This window comes from Cololabis saira, chromosome 7 (genome assembly GCF_033807715.1).
Source record: "Cololabis saira isolate AMF1-May2022 chromosome 7, fColSai1.1, whole genome shotgun sequence".
NCBI lineage: Eukaryota > Metazoa > Chordata > Actinopteri > Beloniformes > Belonidae > Cololabis > Cololabis saira.
The window spans coordinates 46,945,268-46,964,569 of NC_084593.1; the positions used below are offsets into that span (position 1 = coordinate 46,945,268).

Here is a 19,302-nt window from a genome sequence, read left to right on the forward strand (position 1 = left end):
ATGAAATCAACTTTCTTATTGTGATTTTCTTACAGAAATGCGTTAGCAACATTAATTTATATGATTTAAATATTAATTTATTCGAGTTTTAAATTGATTTAATAAAGCATTCTCATTGTTCACAGTAAATCCTTGTTATGAGTTGATATGTTTTAGCATTTATGGGTTTTTGTTTTTGCGCATTCTTGCAGCAAGGGGCGGAGCTTCTCCTGAAAAACGAGACGGCGTGATGACGCATAACGTACGTATGCACGTATCCGTAGCAGCCCCCGGGTCTGGCAGTCAGAAGGCGCGCCGATTTTTTCCAGTGGCCAACCGCGGTACTGCAACCAAAAATCCCATGCGGCCCAGAAAGCTTTTTTCCCATAGACCGCAATAGTAAAAGAGAAGCCTCTAAAACTGTTCACAGGACACCTCCAGCTGTGATCACCGGCAATTACTAATCTTTGTATTCTATATTTTTAAGTCATGGACTTTATATCCGTCAAAAATGTTTTATAACGGCCAGAAAAGTAAAAGAAAAGTCTCTTTCTGGGCGTGACGTCACGGCTGACGTCACAGCCGTGTCCGTGCATTCCACGGATGTTTTATATTAATATATATTATATAATTATATTATATTAATACATTAATAATATATGTAATGCTATACATGTAATAATATACATTAATTAATATATTATATTAATACATATTATATTAATATTCGCGGCATTGCCCCGGGGCATGATGGGAGGCCCCAGAGCATCATGGGAGGTGACTCAACTGCGCATGCTCTATGGGCCGCTGTATGCGGAAGTAAACCCGGAAGTCAGAGATTTTTTCGGCGGATGCGCTGGCTGAGCAGAATGCATTGAAATGAATGGGCGGCCATTTTTGACGTCCGATCCAGTTATTATTATAGATCCATGATCCGTAGACGCCGAATCCAGTGTTCTTGCGGTTCTTGTCCGCTGCTGCGATCCCATGGCTGCGATACGTCAACGTCGCCGCCATATTGGATGTTCAAGACTGCGTTGTAAACTAATACAAGTAAATTGACTTATTTTCATAAAGCGCCTTTCTACAAAGGAATTTACGTTTTACGTCTCATTTATTCATTCACACACGCACTAATATACTGGGGAAACAGTTAGGCACCACATATATTTCATTTTCTCAGATGGCAAAAATAAGAACTTGATCCCACATAGGAGTAATTCATGTTATGTCAGCTATAGAGAACAAGGTAGTGCCGATAAACAATATATATCCCCCCTCACAAAAATAAGAAAAATAGAGAAACATATTTCCTCATCAACAAAGTATATTTTACATTTTTCAAGTAACAAAATAATTTTTTTTTTACTTTTTCAATTATTTTATTGTCTGAAAAATGATTAAAAAAAATTGTATTTTATCGTCTGAAAAATTGTTCAAATATGTTATTGTTATTTGAAATTTTGAAAATTTGTTTTGTTGATGAAAAAATGTGTTTCTCTATAGCTGATATAACATGAATTACTCCTATGTGGGATCAATAAAGTTCTTATTTTTGCCATCTGAGAAAATTAAATATATTATATTTGGTGTCTAACTGTTTCCCAAGTATATTAGTGTGTGTGTGAATGAATAAATGAGACATAAAACGTAAATTTATTTGTAGACAGGCGCTTTATGAAAATAAGTCAATTTTCTTGTATTAGTTTCCAGCGCAGTCTTGCCTCATCCAATATGGCGGCGACGTTGACGTATCGCAGCAGCTCGGTGGGGCGGATACGTTAATTACGTCTCTACGTGTGTACGTATCTGCTGACGTCTCGGTGACGTCCCCGGAACTGCTCTCCTCCGGAGACTGTAAACACCAGCAGCTGCAGGTCTGCGGTCCGAGGACCGTCAACATCAGCAGGGCTACAGGTCCAGGTCCAGGTCCGCGTCCGTGTCCCGGGACGTGAGGCGGCGCAGCGGCAGCGGCCGGGGCTGGGGGATGCCCGGGCCCGCCGGTCCGTGGTGACACCTGGCCTGTCGCAGCGCCGGGAGCGCGGCCGTCCCGTGTAAGATGTGGCTGAAGCTCTTCTTCCTGCTGCTCTAGACCAGTCAATTCAGTCCAAGCTAAGGTACGGCAAGGTTACGAGTCACAGAACTGAACTAGACTATCAACCAACACGTCCAGCAAATACTCATCACAGAGTCTGCTATGGAGCTGATCTGTGTGGTCAAGAACATTGGAACTTTTTCAAATGTCTCGCTCACTGCAAAAACTCAAAATCTTACCAGGAATATTTGTCTTATTTCTAGTTAAAATGTCTAATTTTTAGTCAAAAAATCTCATTACACTTAAAACAAGAGTCATCACCAGAAAAATAACTTATTTGACCATTTTCACCTGTTTCAAGTAAATTTTCACTTGAAATAAGTAGAAAAATCTGCCAGTGGGACAAGATTTATCTTCTTATTACAAGCAAAAAAATATTGTTCCACTGGCAGATTTTTCTACTTATTTCAAGTGAAAATCTACTTGAAACAGGTGAAAATGGTTGTTTTCTAGTCTTGTCTTAAATGTAATGAGTTTTTTAACTAGAAATAAGACAAATATTCTTGTTAATATTTTGAGTTTTTGCAGTGTAAAATAACTAGTGAAATCGATCATGTTGTTCTGATTTGCATTTGTAGTTATTCTATATGTATTAAGTAATACAATAATCAATACAAATAGACACAGAGTAATTCCATAAATGTATTTAAAAAACAAACATTTACATTTTCCCTTGAAGCCGAGGTGTGGCGGCTGCCGTACATTGCCTTACCCAATTGACGCCCCTGCTCTAGACTGTCGGAGCGCCGGGAGCGCGGCCGTCCCCGTGTAACACCGTGTCCTAACTGCATGCGACGCGAGCGAGCGAGCGTCAGCGACAAAAACAATTCCATTGCTTTATTTCCTATTGTACTGTCCTAACTGGCCGCGACGACGCAGTGCTGCGCCGTTTTGAGCTAATCATTTGTCGGACGCCCTGCTTCTATTTTCTTCCTGTCGCTCGCGTTGAAAGCCGGTTGAAAGCGCTGTAGGAAACAGTCATTTCAATACAAGAACCTCAATAAAGTGGCAGCTGAAGGGAGATCGCCAGGGAGCTGGAAGGTTCTGATAAGATAATAAGATAATAATAGGGTAATATTTCTTTCTGCCACTTTATTGAGGTTTTTGTAGTGAAATGAGGAGGAATCACAGAGATAACTTCTCATTTCAACTAACTGGATCAGCCGTTCCTCATCCGTTTCCTACAGCGCTTTCAACCGGCTTTCAACGCGAGCGGCAGGAAGAAAATAGAAGAACATTTAAATATCACAATATCAGGCTTTTTTCTGTTTAGAAAGTACAAACGTAGGAAGATTACAAGTACTCACCCATCTTTTACTTGTCTCTTTACTCTTTTAGGAGTTATTTTAGGAGTTTCTTTCAGGAGCGCACGGGCGGGTAGTGCGGTGAATAAAGGCTGATTTATGGTTCCGTGTAAAATCGACGGCGTAGGGTACGCGGCGACGCGCAGCGTTCTGTGCGTGTCGCCGCGTACACTATGCCTTAGGTCTGCGTTGGTGTAATGCGGAACCATAAATCAGCCTTTTAAAAAGCGAGTTTCAGCTGTCAATCAACAGAACGTGGGGGCCCATAACGCTGTCAGTGTTTCAGGACAGAGAGCGTCCGATGCCACGCAGTGCGACGCGATAGTCGGACGCTCGCGTGCAGTTAGGACAGGCTGTAAGATGTGGCTGAAGCTCTTCTTCCTGCTGCTCTAGACCGTCGGAGCGCCGGGAGCGCGGCCGTCCTCGTGTAAGATGTGGCTGAAGCTCTTCTTCCTGCTGCTCTACTTCTGCCTGCTGTTCGTGCTGGCGCGCGTGCTGGAGGCGGTGGTGTGGTGCGAGAGCGGCGCGTTCCCGATGCAGCTGGTGGACCCGCTGGGGCTGAGCTACGAGCAGCTGAAGACCGTCCTGGAGGGGCGGGGGCTGGGCCACTCCGGCCTGGAGGACCGGGGGGACGCCCGGGACCTGCTGCACAAGTCCGGTAAGAGCCGGGCCCGGGGTTCCTACAGGAATACAAGATCTCATAATTAGTCCAGGGGCCAGATCCCAACATTTCACTGGTCAGTACCACTCAAGGTGACAAAACTTACTTATGATTTTTGAAAATGATGATAACCTCCCTGAGTGGCAGCTGTATCAGAGTTATCAGCTCATTCAATTCAATTCAATTCAATTTTATTTGTATAGCATCTAATACAACAGAAGTTGTCTCTAGATGTTGTCTATAGGATCTTTCCAGAGACCCAGAACATAAACCCCCAGCAATTATTACATAAAAAATGGCAGGTAAAAACTCCCCTAGTGGGAGAAAAACCTTAAGCCAAACAGTGGCAAGAAAAAACTCCCCTTTAGGAGGAAGAAACCTGGACCAGGACCTGGATCATAAGGGAGGTAGAAACCTGGACCAGGATCATAAGGGGGGACCCTCCTGCCGAGGGCCAGACTGGGGGAGTCGGGGACGTCAGCATCAGATTCTGGCAGGAAATCACTTTTTGGCACGACACCTGTCATGTGGTGTTCTGCCAATTTCTGCTGCTTTGCCAAAAAATGCCCCCTAATGGTTTTCTACTTTTTGTAGAGCTACAATTTTACTGTGTTTTACTCTCTAGCCCACCTCCTTTCCCCCCCAAGTGGTCCTTGTCTCTTGCCAGGCCGTTATTGTAAATAAGAATGTTCTTAATGAGCTGCCTGGTTAAATAAAGGCCAATGACTGAATGAATATCAGATAAAGCGATAGAATTGGGTTTTTTTTCTCTTTATCGCATAATGTTCACAAAGTGTAATGCAATTCATGTCATGGGTAGTTTATTTTGAAGGATCAAATACTCAACATCCCATATTATCAATTTAGCGTGGCAATCAAACTTTGAAAATCGACTGTGCAGAAACACAAAGTAGCATTTCTCGGCAGGTAGCAGAAATTGGCAGAACACCGGGCCTGGATATTCCTACAAGAACAATACAATATCCCTACATCAGTGGTTGTCCATCACCTGTGGGCCGCGGCCCCCTGGTGGGCCGCGGAGGTATTGCAAGTGGGCCGCCAAACAATTTCCAAAAAAGTATGATATTTTTTGGGGGGGGGGGATAATTATATAAAAATATACAGAATAATGTTTTAAATGTTAAAACTCAGTTATGTTTAAAATTATATTTAAAAAGGTTTAAATATTATTTTCATTATTTAGTTTTGTTTTCCTTCAAGTATTAGACATGTGACAAGCAAATGAGCGATAGGAACTTTAGTTGTTATCGGTCGGACCACTTTGCAGCGGGACTGCATTGCACTTGACTTATTTACATTTGATGCTGATACCTGACACTGGAGTATAAAGATGGATAGCTGGCTAGCAACAGGGGGAATTTAAAAGTTAGGAGGTGGGCCGCGAACATTTTTGAGACATAAATGTGGTCCCTGAGTTGGAAAAGGTTGGGAACCACTGCCCTACATTCTTTTTGCCAAAGGCATCCTGAAACATATTCTCACTTATTCTGGTCATGTGAATTCTCTTATAAATTCTGGAGGGACTTCCACAAGTATATTGCTGATTCTGTCTTTTCTGATTTTCATCTTTATTATAAGAATGTTATTTTTCGTTTTCATAATTTGAATCACAAAGATAGTGACGCTTTCTTTTTTATAAATCTGTCTTTATTTTTAGCAAGGTTTCACATACATAAGTGCAAATTCATTCACAAAAAGCCTGAACTCTTTATACTCAAAAAAGAACTTGAACAATATATGAGGACGATCTACTCATCGAAAACCACAAAGGCACAAAAGACCATCGGCATCTGTTAAACGCTGAATTTGTTAACATGAAACTTACTCTTGCACTTTATGCTTTAAGCACGGTGGCCTAGTGGTTAGCACTGTTGCCTCACAGCAAGAAAGTCCCCGGTTCGACTCCCAGGCCCGGCAGGGAGTTTGCATGTTCTCCCCGTGCTTGCGTGGGTTTTCTCCGGTTACTCCGGTTTCCTCCCACAGTCCAAAAACATGCGTAGTAGGTTAATTGGTGATTCTAAATATCCCGTAGGTGTGAGTGTGAGTGTATCTGGGTGTTTGTATATACAGTATGTGTCCCTGTGATGGACTGGTGACCTGTCCAGGCTGCCTTTCACCTGAAATGAGCTGGTGGGGGCCCGTGACCCTGTAAGGATGAAGCGGGTATAGATAATGGATGGATGGATGGATGGATGTAATTTACATTCAACTGTCTTGTCCTTTTTATATATTTATTTTGTTTATTTCTTTTCAATTTGGTGTTGGAATCTATCTGTATTTGTATTTTGCCTTTTGATCTTTGATCTTTTGTTGTATTTCAAGATTTAAATAAATTAAAAAATAAAAATAAGAGAGCCTGCTGAACCAGACCAACTAACTCAGGGGTCGGCAACCCAAACTGTTGAAAGAGCCACATTGGACCAAAAACACAAAAAACTAATATGTCTGGAGCCGCAAAAAATTAATAGTCTTGTATAAACCTTAGAATGAAGACAAATGGCGAAAGGTGAAATGTCGAGAAGAAAGGCGAGAAGAAAGTCGAAAGGACAAAGGAAGAAAAAAAAAAGTAAAAATGAAAAAAAGGAAAAAGAAGAAAAAAAAGTAAAACATTTTTAAAAAAGCTCCAGGGAGCCACTAGGGCGGCGCTAAAGAGCCGCGGGTTGCCGACCCCTGAGCTAACTGGTCCGGTCTGGATGTGTCACCAGTACCAGGTCTGATGAGTTTATTGGGTCTGGGTCAGGGTACTGACCCGGGTCAACACTGGCCTCTCCCCTGCAGAGGGGGCTGGAGGTTTAGGTCTGACTGGGGTGTTTGTGTGTCCCCCCACCAGGAGAGCTGACCCAGGGGGAGCTGTACTCGGCCATTAAGAAGGAGAAGGAGCAGAAGGAGGCTGGAGACGTCACCACCACCCTCTTCAGTGGGGAGACGCACTTCTACGAGCTGGTGGAGGACACTAAAGACGGAATCTGGCTGGTTCAGGTAGGACCGCTCCTCCAAGCCCCATCGTGGGGGCGGGGGGGGGTTCTGGGACTGAACCCTGGGCTGTCCCGTCTAACAAGTGGCGCTTTTATACTAGTACCTACTCGCTACGCCTCGTCTCGCCTCCACTCTCCTTGCCCTTGTTTCTTTTCAATACCCAGATCAGAAGTAGGAGGTTGGAGTGAAGCTGCTGTGATGTATTTGATTGTGTATCTAAACAAAGAAGACAACAACACTAAAGATGTAGAACCTGGAGGAGATGATAGATGTGCTGCTGGGTCTGTGGCTTGTGTTCCATATCAAGTTAGAATATGAGAGTGAGGGGGCACGGTGGCGCAGCTGGTAGTGCAGCCGTCTCACAGCAAGAAGGTCCTGGGTTCGATTCCCGCCGGGGAGGCTGAAGTGCGTGTTAGTTCCCCCATGACTTCAGCACCCTTGGTGAAAGCCTTTCTGTGTGGAGTTTGCATCACCCCGTGTTCCCTTGGTTCCCTAATGTTCTCTACCCTCACAAAAACATGCAACAGTCCTGGGCTATACATGCCCCCTCTGGCCAACCGGGGACAGATGGGGTGGGGAGGATACGACTGGAATAATGTGATCCTTCCACGCGCTACGTCCGGCCAGAGAAACCCCACCCTGTCCGGTGAAAAGGAGCTGCTGCTCCTCAGGTTAAAGTGCAGGAACTCCTGGGGTTGGTAGAGGGAGCAATGCCCAGGACTGTCACTTAGGTAGGAACACTGGGTGATAAAAAATCGGGGATTAAATTATAAAAAAAAGTTTAAAGCAGCGACGCTTTTTAAAACATTTTCAGCAGATATTTCCTACAGAGGATTGAGAGTCCTGGTGTGACCCGGTCCGTCTCCTTCTCCAGGTCGTAGCCCAGGACCAGGAGGCCCTGCTCAGTCACACCAGCTGGGGGAAGATGGTCCAGAAAGTGTCTCGTTTTGGGATCAGAACTGGAACCTTCAACTGCTCCAGTGATCACAGGTAGGTTCCCCAAAAGAGAAGCTGGAACTGATGCCACGTCTCCTGTCAGGGGCACTTCGCACTTCCCTGTGACGTCACTCCAGGGGACAAAAACAAAGCCTAGCAGAAACAAGAGACATCTACCAAACAGGTCTACTGGTCTACCAAATTCATACTAAAGTAAAATAAAATGAACCTGTTCCCGCACTTGTAAAAGTCGCCCAAAACGCCTATCCAAGTTCTACCCAAAGTAAATGTAAAGCTGTTCTTGAACCGTTTGAGGTTCATGGATGGTTCTGGTCTCTTTTGAAAGGAAACACTCTGAAGTTCTTCCCCCAACTGTCAGAATCACTGTAACTGCTACTATTATTCAGTAATCTCAGTTTGAACACACTGAAATAGAAGGTTTTTATTTCAGCCGGAAATGTGTTTTGTAATCAGATGTCTGCAGATGAGAGAATCTGTGACTTATTGGTTTTAAAACACACTGACACCACAGCCTGAAGTCTTATCTAGTGCAAGTTCAAATTTGATAACAATACCACAACAAATTAGTATTTTACACATGTTTTTGTAAGACTATGTCTATGTTGTGTTCAGCATTTCATTTGCTATACAGTTGCACCGTCTTCTGGGCAAATGCTGCAATTGCCTTGGTTTTTCTCATGACAAAAGCCGGACGTGCTCGTCCCGCCCCAACACAGGCGCTCATTCACTATGAGGGGACAGGAAGCTCCTGATTGGCCGGATGACCTGTCAATCAATGTAGAGTGTACGCTCCATTTTAGCATCGCAGTCTCCCGTCTGAAAACGTGCAGGACGGAGGAGTTACAGACGTGTAAACAAATAATAACATGTGCTTCTCCGACCACGGTGGAGATGAAGAGCGGCTGTTTGTGGATATTTACAATTCAATTTCAATTCAATTTTATTTATATAGCGTCTAATACAACAAAAGTTGTCTCTAGACGCTTTCCAGAGACCCATACCCAGAACATGACCCCCGAGCAATTATTACATAAACAATGGCAGGTAAAAACTCCCCTAGTGGGAGAAAAACCTTAAGCCAAACAGTGGCAAGAAAAACTCCCCTTTAGGAGGGAAGAAACCTTGAGCAGGACCAGGCTCATAAGGGGGGACCCTCCTGCCGACGGCCAGACTGGTGGGTCAGGGACGGCAACAGCACAGTAGGCAGGTGGAAGCAGCAACGGGATGACCGGGGGTGGGGACCGCAGGCCAGCACGCAGCTCCCGAAGCTCTGGCCCAGTCATCAAGTCCCAGGTTGGGGTGCAGGGTCGGGGAAAGGTTGAGAAGGGGCAGGGCCAGGGAGAAGAGTCTTGACAGACAAACCTCTCCCCCGCCTGCCCGGGCTGTTACCCTGCCCCCCTCACTCCCACACTGCAGGTTCCGGTGTCCGGCAGAGGATGCTGCAACATGGACAAAAGAGAAAAAAGGGAGGAGAAGAAAAGGGGGGGCCAGCACAAGAAACTACAGGAGCGACTCTAACACACTAGAGTTTACACTACCTAGAGATTTACCAACACCAGCTAGAGGTTTACTAAACACTAACTATAGGCTTTACTAAACAGAAAGGTTTTAAATTTAGTTTTAAAGGTCGAGGTGTTGTCAGCCTCCTTAACTCAGAGTGGAAATTGGTTCCATAGTAATGGTGCCTGATAGCAGAACGCCCGCCCTCCAAATCTACATTTAGATACTCTAGGAACTACGAGTAAACCTGCACTCTGAGAACGGAGAGCTCTGCCAGGAACATAAGGCACTATCAGGTCTTGCAAATTATGCGGAGCTAAGCCGTACCTATATACTGGTATAATAATGTATTTTGGACTAAATACTTTACTGAATAGGATCTAATAGACATTTGGTTTGTACAAGATTTGTAAATGACCTAGTTTTGTAAATTTTGGAGTGAGTGTGCACCGAATATGGGCTGGAGGGGGCGAGGGCGGGCCTCCGCATAAGAACGGGTTAGAACGATCGCTACCAAAACCAAGTGTAACATGCTCAGATTGCCACATATATTGCACACAGAAATAAATGGCAGGAGACTCTGCTGGTTAGGATTTTTATCCAGCACAAAAAAAATGGATGCACTCAATTATGAGGATTAATGTAAAAATAGAAGTGTGACCAAAACCAATGTGAAAACAAAACAGCCACACACAAAAAAACAAAATAGACCCACCTCATTATCAAACATCCGTAACACATAACATCTGAGCAAATCTGACTCATACATTTACTACATAGCATAGCTGCAAAACCCAGAACATTCAGCCTCAGACCAGACAAAGACGGGGCAGGCGGGCGGATCTGAGAGCGAGGAGCTCGAGTCATTCCAGTTTTGCAGTACAAGTGGACTCATTTAATTGGTGTAGTTTAGTAGCATTTAGTATTCTTTTAGAGCAGTGATTTGGGGGCTCCAAAGACTGAATGTGGTGATAGATTTATAGTTAGAAAGGTGGAGTTGAATTGGTATTTTTTTATCGTCATTTATCGTTATGGGGATAAATGCCAGAAATTATCGTGATAACATTTTTAGTCCATACCGCCCATCCCTAATGTCTATCTCTCTGTTCACCAGGTCTTGCCTCAAGCGTGGATGGCAGCGCTCCACCCTCATCATGTCGGCTCCTAAGACCTCAGCCTCCAAGGGTAAAGTCATGCTGAAGGAATACGACGGCCGCTTCGTTGAGGCTGAGCGCGTGTTCCGCTGGATGACCTCCCACGTGGCCCACCGGGTCAAGACCCTGCAGAGGCCGGAGCAGCTGATGGAGGAGTGGAAGCCTGATCAGGTCCACCCAGTAAAGATGTTCCTGTTCGCCCGCCTGGCTCAGCCTCCCGCCTTCTTCTCCTCGCTGTCCGTCAAGTTCACCGGCAGGATCGAGTTCATCTTCGTGGACATCCGTCACTGGAACAACCAGAGCAGCCTGTCGGACATCGGTGTGACGCAGAGCCCCGCCTACATCCTCAAGATGCCTGAGGGCATCTATCGCTATGGCAACAGGTGATCTTTAAATATATAGGGCAGGGGTCGGCAACCCGCGGCTCTTTAGCGCCGCCCTGGTGGCTCCTGGAGCTTTTTCAAAAATGTTTGAAAATGGAAATCGATGGGGGAGGGAAATATATTTTCTGTTTTCATATGGTTTCTGTAGGAAAACATGACACAAACATTCTTAATGTTTTCCAATTCTGTAAAAATGTGTAGAATTAATATTATATTTCAACATTTCTGTTAACGAAGATTTATACGGAAGAGTATCAGGGCCTCTATTTGAGAGGGGAGGATTTTTTTTTTATAGTGCACTTCGAGAAAATAGTCAATGTCGAGATGTTGAGAAAAAAGTCAAAATTTCGACTTTATTCTTGAAATTGTATTTCAACATTAATCTCTACATTTCGACTTTTTTCTCGACATTTTGACTTTTTTCTCGAAGTGCACAATAAAAAAAAATCTTGCCCTCAAATATTTTTTTCTCCTGCATGGCCCTGACTCTTCCGTACAAATCTTCGTTAACAGAAATGTTGAAAATTAATATTAATTCTAATTCTCCGTACAAGATTCAATGTTTCTTGGAGCGAATCATTTGCATTTGTTGCCTGAATGTTTGCTCTGTAGTGAGAAGTTGTCCAATAACAAAGAGTAACGTGGAAAGACATTAGCAGCTACATTTGCAGACGAGGACCCAGTTCTAACTAATATAGAAACATGCAGCATGTGTTGTCTTCATTCTAAGGCTGATACAAGACTTTTCATTTTTTGCGGCTCCAGACATATTTGTTTTTTGTGTTTTTGGTCCAATATTGCTCTAAAACATTTTGGGTTGCCGACCCCTGATATAGAGTATCAATTTGAGTGAAAGAATTCCCCCTCTGTTCGTTGTCTTTGTCTTTGATCTCACTCCCTGTCCTTCACCTTGGTAGTACCGGGGAGTTCCTGTCCCTCGCTGCCATGGACACGTTTCTGCGCTCGGTCCAGCCCGAGGTCAACGACCTGTTCGTCCTCAGTCTGGTCCTCATCAATCTGCTGGCCTGGATGGACCTTTTCATCACACAGGTAGCATTCACACTCCCATGGTGCATGGATGACTAAAAACTGAGAGCTGCACTTAACAGAGGGGGGCCATACCAGCTGCTACTATGCTGATGCTTCTATTACTGCATTTTCCGCACTATAAGGCGCACTTTCAATGAATGTATTTTTAAACTGTGTCCATATATAAGGCGTACCGCATTATAAGGCGCCACAGTAGAGGCTGGGGTTACGTTCTGCATCCATTAGACCAAGGGTCTCAACCCGCGGCTCTGCTATTGGAAAAATAAATTACAAAAAAAAAAATAAGTATTTAATTGAAGTGTATTTTATTTGTGTTAGTTCTTTAATATTTTAGTTCTAAATTGGAAGATTATTGTGATCTCGACATATTAGAATAAATATATTTTATTGTTTTTCGTCGATCAAAATGCGTATATATGTCTATGGTTGCGAGACCTGTTGCAGCTCAATATTGATCCATGTATAAGGCGCACCGGATCATAGGGCGCATGGTCAGCTTTTGAAAAAATTGAAGGCTTTTAGGTGCGCCTTATAGTGCGGAAAATACGGTAATATTGATGGAGGTACTGATAATGAATGAATTTTTTATTTCGAACAAATAATGGTAATAATAATAATAAATATAATACCAATAACACTTGCAAGCTGTTTGTAAAGGAGGAAGGAGAAGCATATATTATTTAATTTCATAAAGAGAACATCATCAGAGAAAACTGTATAATTCTGTCTTGGTTAATTTCCATTTTTCCATGTTTTCTCTTTCATGGACAGGGGGCAACGGTGAAACGGTTCGTGGCTTTGATCCGAACTCTGGGAACCTATAACTCCATCCTGCTGGTGTCCTGGCTTCCTGTTCTGGTAGGACCTCATGTAAACCTCATCAGTACCACCAGAACCAGAATCAGTTCAGCCAACACAGTTCATGTTAGTTTGTCGTCAAGGTTTTCCAGATATGTCAATGAAAAAGTAATCCAATTTGATAGAGTAGGCTTTGGTTCATGTTAAAATTGGTCTCTGTTTCATTTGACAAATATTTAATTACATTTAAAAAGCATATTCTAGCTGCAATTAGCCTTTTTTCCTGCTACCAGCAAAACCCATCCCCGGTAACTTCCTGCTGCCCTTGCTTCACACTCCTCTCCTGCACCGAGATCCCTGGGGGGGGGGGTGTCAGCTAACGCCTGCTGGCCGAGCCTGCACTCGCAGGGCTCAGCAGGGCTCAGTCTAGAACGGGGGTCGGCAACCCGCGGCTCTAGAGCCACACGCAGCTCTTTAGCGCCGCCCTAGTGGCTCCTGGAGCTTTTTCAAAAATGTTTGACCTTTTTTTTCTCTTTTTTTCTTTTTCTTGTTTTCTTCCTCTTTTTTCTCTTTTTCTTTCTTTTTCTTTTCCTTTTTAATCTCGACATTTTTTTCAAAATTTTGCCTTTTTTCTCGACATTTCGACTTTTTTCTCAGAATTTTACTTACTTTTTACTTACTTACTTAGCCAAGTCCTGGAGTGAACAAGCAGTAAAGATAGCTCTTTTTATTTGAACATGGAGGCCAGTGGAGATGAAGTCACTGTTGGATCCAGACCCTACTGGTCAGTAGAAGTTGGTCTAGATGGGAGGGACATACCCTGAAAACATGGAAACTAGACATCTGGTGGTCTCTACAACATTCAAGATGATGTAATGGTGATAAATACGACTATAGTGTTGTTTCATAGCTGTTACATATGTAAATCTAATAATGGCTAACCTGTCAGGAAAACAGTTAAAAATGCTGCTGATCTCTTATAGTTCCCCTAATCCAGGGTTCGGCAACCCAAAATGTTTTAGAGCCATATTGGACCAAAAACACAAAAAACAAATATGTCTGGAGCCGCAAAAAAGTATTGTATAAGCCTTAGAATGAAGGCAACACATGCTGCATGTATCTATATTAGTTAGAACTGGAGGAAGATTTTTTTTTTTTTCATTATGCACTTCAAGAAAAAAGTCGAAATGTCGAGAAAAAAGTCGAAATGTAGAGATTAATGTTGAAGTACAATCTCGAGAAAAAAGTCGAAATGTCGAGGAAAAAAAGTCAAAATTTCGAGAAGAAATTCGAAATGTCGAGATTAAAAAGGAAAGGAAGAAGGAAGGAAAAAAAGGAGAAAAAAAGGTCAAACATTTTTTTTTAAACTCCAGGAGCCACTAGGGCGGCGCTAAAGAGCTGCATGCGGCTCTAGAGCCGCGGGTTGCCGAGCTCTGCCCTAAATGGAGGATGGATTTTGATTGGTGATATACAGTAACTGTCACAACTGGATTATGGTTTAATCAGTGACCTCTTGAAGGTGAGTGAGGTCCATCGGAGAAATACAGAGAATATGCCCTTTAATAATACAGAGAGTAGACCCTTTAAAAATGGCGTTCTCTGAAGATGTTGTCTGATGATTATGTGTCCTCTAAAAGAACAGACTTCTATGCTGAGATAAAGCGATGATTATTGATCACTAACTCGTGTATTGTTCCCTGTAGGCCCTGCTGCAGCTGCCGTCTCTGGACGCCCTGTACGCCTACAGTCTGAAGCTGCTGCGATACGCCGACACTACCACCCTGGCCGGTCTGGTCCGAGCAGACTGGACTTTCTACTCCTCTCACCCAGCCCTCTTCCTGTCCACATACCTGGCCTACGGCCTGCTCATGGACTACTTTGAAAAGAAACGGCGCTGTGGCACCAGGAGCCAGGAGGACAGCTCCACCAACCTGGAGTGGCTGGCCAGTCTGTGGGACTGGTACGCTTCCTACCTGCTGCACCCCATCGCCTCCTTCCAGCAGCCCCCATCAGACTCAGACTGGGACGATCCCAGCTTCTTCTTCTTTGAGCGCCTGGCGTTCCCCGACCTCTGGCTCCGCCCGCTGGTGAACATGGACTATATTAAGGCGTTACCGACCTGGAGACTGACGGCTGATCGCCCGCCGTCTGGGGAGCCGTGGGATAAGGGCTCGGGGTCGGACCCAGAGAGTCAGGATGCCAACGTAAGTCTCAGCAGAAGCTCCTCACCCTGCTGCCATCATGGAAAGTGCAGCTCGGCGTCGGCAGACGGAGATCTCCCACCTGACGGCACCTCTGAGGATCAGCGGTGTGACTGGTGGGACTGGCCCGCCGGGGTGCTCCCGTGTTCAGAGTGTGTGGTGTGCTTGGAGACCTTTGAGGGCGAGGAGCTGCTGATGGCGCTGCCCTGTGGACACGCCTTCCACCAGCAGTGCATCATGGTCTGGTTGGCCGCAGGACGCCACTGCTGTCCGGTGTGTCGCTGGCCCAGCTACAAGAAGAAAGCGCTCGGCTGACGACCGGTGAAGGACTTGTTAACGGCTGGAACTGAACGTGGGTTTTCTCTGAAGTACCTTTATGCTCAGACGGGAGAAGATCAGACAGGAAGCTTCTGCTCAGGTTCAGAGACAACTAAACGGACTGAAAATGTCACTAGTGATATGATGCAACTAGTCAGTCTTCCTGGTTCCTGTCCACTTATCTGTTGATTTATTTCAGGCCGGTGTTACTGGCACTAGCTTAATTGATGTTTAGAAATGAACCTCTGTGTGACATAATACAGTCATGTGACCTCTGAACGCCACGGCTTTGGTTTAACCTGTAGCTGAGGGTTAACTCCAACCACTGGAGGTCTTTGTTCACCTGTGTTAGTTTAAACCAGGTACTGGTGAGTGTACACTACCAGGAAGTACCGGGCAGTACTCACCAGTACCCGGTTTAAACCTGGTACAGTACTCACCAGTACCTGTTTTAAACCTGGTACAGTACTCACCTGCAGCAGGTTTAAACCTGGTACAGTACTCACCAGTACCTGGTTTAAGCCTGGTACAGTACTCACCAGTACCCGGTTTAAACCTGGGGCAGTACTCACCTGCAGCAGGTTTAACCTGGTACAGTACTCACCTGCAGCAGGTTTAAACCTGGTACAGTACTCACCTGCAGCAGGTTTAACCTGGTACAGTACTCACCTGCAGCAGGTTTATAGCTGCTACTGGTGAGTTTGAACACAAGTCTCATTTCTTTAACACCAGTAAACCTGGATTTCCCTTACACACTCATTTAACTCAGATTTACCCTCATTTTGACTGATGCAGTACGCTGATTCTGAATTAAAGACCAATAGATTTATAGCAATTATTTATTAGTCAGAATCACTACACATTCATGCTTATTTCTGGCCTAATAATTGTGTTTTGGTGTTTCTGTTTTCAACTATTAGCTGCTTTGATAAATTCCTACATAACTGAACAGGTTTGATTTCATGTAGCTTCCTGTTGCCAGACAGTTTAGCTGATCTTGTCCTGGTTATGATGTTTAAATCAGCTGCTGGTTAAACAGCCACATGTTAGCCACATGCTAACTGCAACAAAGTTAACCAAATGCTAACTACACCTACGTTAGCCACATGCTAACTTTAGCTTTGTTAGCCACATGCTAACTACAACTGTTTTAGCCAAATGCTAACTGCAGATAAGTTAGCCACACTCACAAACAATGAGTAATTACTCAACATGTTGCATATTTATAGTTTGTGGGTCAAAAAATAGTTTTGAGCAAATTCTGACAAACACCATAATGGTCAATATTAGGGGTTTACAGAGAATTGTGGGAAGGAGAAACCTGGAGCCAAACTGTCCCTGACTATCTCTTAATGTGATTTAGTTTTTGGTGAATAAATAAAGACGTGCTGTAACATGTCAGGTATTGTTTACTTAATTTTTAAACCTGATAAATGGTTTGGTATGGACAGATGCTGAGAACTGGAGGACACTTTACTTCCTTTTTTATTTCTTGTGTTCAGGTCAACCTGATCTCACAAAAATCCGTGAAATGCCCACGACCTCTCACCACTATTTTCCGTGGCACCAGCACGGAAAGTGGTAAATTCCGTGTGAGCACCACGGATATTGTACCTATGCGAAGTCAATTGGGATCCGTTGTTGTGATATATACATGGAATATTACATTATTCTTTATTATAGTGGCTAAGTTATGAGTTTAACGCGCAAGTTACTGTTTGTTACTGTCAGTTTGTAAAAGCATGTTTTTAATGCTGTTTTAACAGTGTTTTATTGATGTTTTGATTTTGTTTTAACAGTATTTTGACGGTGAATATTTAACCGTGTTTTCTAGTATTTAACGTAAATTTGAGTATTTAACCGTGTTGTTTGCTGTTGCCATGACAACGGAGGTGACGTAATTGATGTGAAATTATTATTTTTAGCACAAACCACAAGCGTTTCCTACTTCTAACCAATCATAAGTGGTGCATTAACCTAACCAGACCTTAGCCAGAGCGTCGTCCAGCCACAAAATATCATTTTAAATGGCTTTTGAACCAGGGAGTGGAGACAGGCAATATTTAATTTAATTTTTTAACCATTCTCCCATTTCGTCAACCACTTGGAATTCCCTGGGAATCCCCTCTACGTCATAGAGTGACGAGCTGAGATCCTGATCACGTGACGAGTGCCCCGACGTGGACGTGGAAGTAAACGGAATTTACCACTTTCCGTGCTGGTCCCACGGAAAATAGTGGTGAGAGGTCGTGGGCATTTCATGGATTTTTGTGAGAGGTTGGTTCAGGTTCAGAATACATCATAGCACAGAAAAGGTGCTGGTTAGTCACTAAGAACCTTCTTCTGCCCTCAGATAAGGGATTAGTGTCCATACTAGTTCTGCTGGACCTCAATGCTGCTTGTGATGCTGAAGATCACACAGCATTTTACTGCACAGGTTAGAGCATGTTGTTGGGATTAAAGGTTGGTTTAAATCATGTCTATCATACAGATTCCAGTTCGTTCATGTTAATGAGGTTTGTTCTGCACTGACCAGGGTCTGCTATGGTGTTCCACAGGGTTCAGTGTTAGGGCCAATCTTCTTCAATTTATACATGCAGCTCTTGGGAAGTATAATCCAGAACCACATCAATTTTCATTGTTATGCTGATGATACGCAGCTCTATTTGTCTATGAAGCCAGATGAAACAGAACCGTTTGCTAAACTTCAGACATGTCAATTCAAATGTATTTATATAGCTTTTATTACAACACAAGTTGTCGCTAAGTGGTTTCCAGAGACCCTCCTGCCGAAGGCCAGCAAGAAAAGGGAGAACAAACAAACAGAGAGAATGAAGAACAGAGAGATTAGCTTTTTGGAGGGTGAGGAATATGCACCGATTCTATTTTGCTTGGTACCCTGTTAAAATTGCCAATTATATATTCCTACGTTTTTATTGGCAATCGGTAGTCCTCGAGAAGCAGCAGAGAAGCGTGTTAAACTGCAGCTCTGCATCTTGGTCTGGACCCTGCATTGTCAGGGGGAGTGTCTCATAATATTGGCCAGATTTCTAGAAATAAGAGCTGCACCATCCCGGGTGGGATGAATACCGTCTCTTCTAATCAGACCGGGCTTTCCCCAGAATGTCTCCCAATTGTCAATAAAGGCCACGTCATTTTCTGAACATCACCGTCTTGAGGACATTAAGACCTCAATGTCATTTTGGCTTTAAATTTTGATAAAACAGGTTGTTTTTGGTACCAAACATCTTATGAATGGATCATATGTTACGATGGCCTCCAGTGTGAGAAACCTCAGTTATTTTTAATCATGATTTGTCATTCGAATAGCTTATTTACCTCCTAAGACCTGGTTCAGCTATGTTTCCTTTTTGCTTTGAGTCCCCGTTAAGAAATAAAATATTACGACAGACAACAAAACGTGCGACGTCCACATACTGTATGTACGCCAGGAGGAGGTTTGGTTTTTTTCATCTCCGTATTATCACAAAGATTAGAAAAATCCTCTCTGAGTGATCCTGAATAACACATTTTTAAATTCTAGACTAGATTACTCCATCCATCCATCCATCCATCGTCCGCCGCTTATCCGTTCCCGGGTCACGGGGGCAGCAGCCTCAGCAGGGATGCCCAGACTTCCCTCACCCCAGACACTTCCTCCAGCTCCTCCGAGGGGAGTCCGAGGCGTTCCCAGGCCAGCCGAGAGACATAGTCTCTCCAGCGTGTCCTGGGTCTGCCCCGGGGTCTCCTCCCGGTGGGACATGCCTGGAACACCTCCCTAGGGAGGAGGGACATGCCTGGAACACCTCCCTAGGGAGGATCCAGGAGGCATCCGGTACAGATGCCCAAGCCACCTCAGCTGACTCCTCTCAATGTGAAGGAGCAGCGGCTCGACTCCGAGCTCC

General features: G+C 44.1%; 1 protein-coding gene across 1 annotated transcript; it reads left to right on the forward strand.

The window, feature by feature from the left end:
• Nucleotides 1–1,824: 1,824 nt before the first annotated feature.
• On the forward strand, nucleotides 1,825–16,798 carry rnf103 (ring finger protein 103). Its single transcript, XM_061725977.1, has 8 exons — nucleotides 1,825–2,096; nucleotides 3,772–4,036; nucleotides 6,891–7,039; nucleotides 7,911–8,026; nucleotides 10,608–11,030; nucleotides 11,948–12,080; nucleotides 12,852–12,938; nucleotides 14,582–16,798. Exons 2-8 carry the CDS (start codon nucleotides 3,811–3,813, stop codon nucleotides 15,392–15,394), a joined length of 1,947 nt encoding a protein of 648 aa, XP_061581961.1. The 5' UTR covers nucleotides 1,825–2,096; nucleotides 3,772–3,810; the 3' UTR covers nucleotides 15,395–16,798.
• The last annotated feature ends 2,504 nt before the right edge of the window (nucleotides 16,799–19,302 follow it).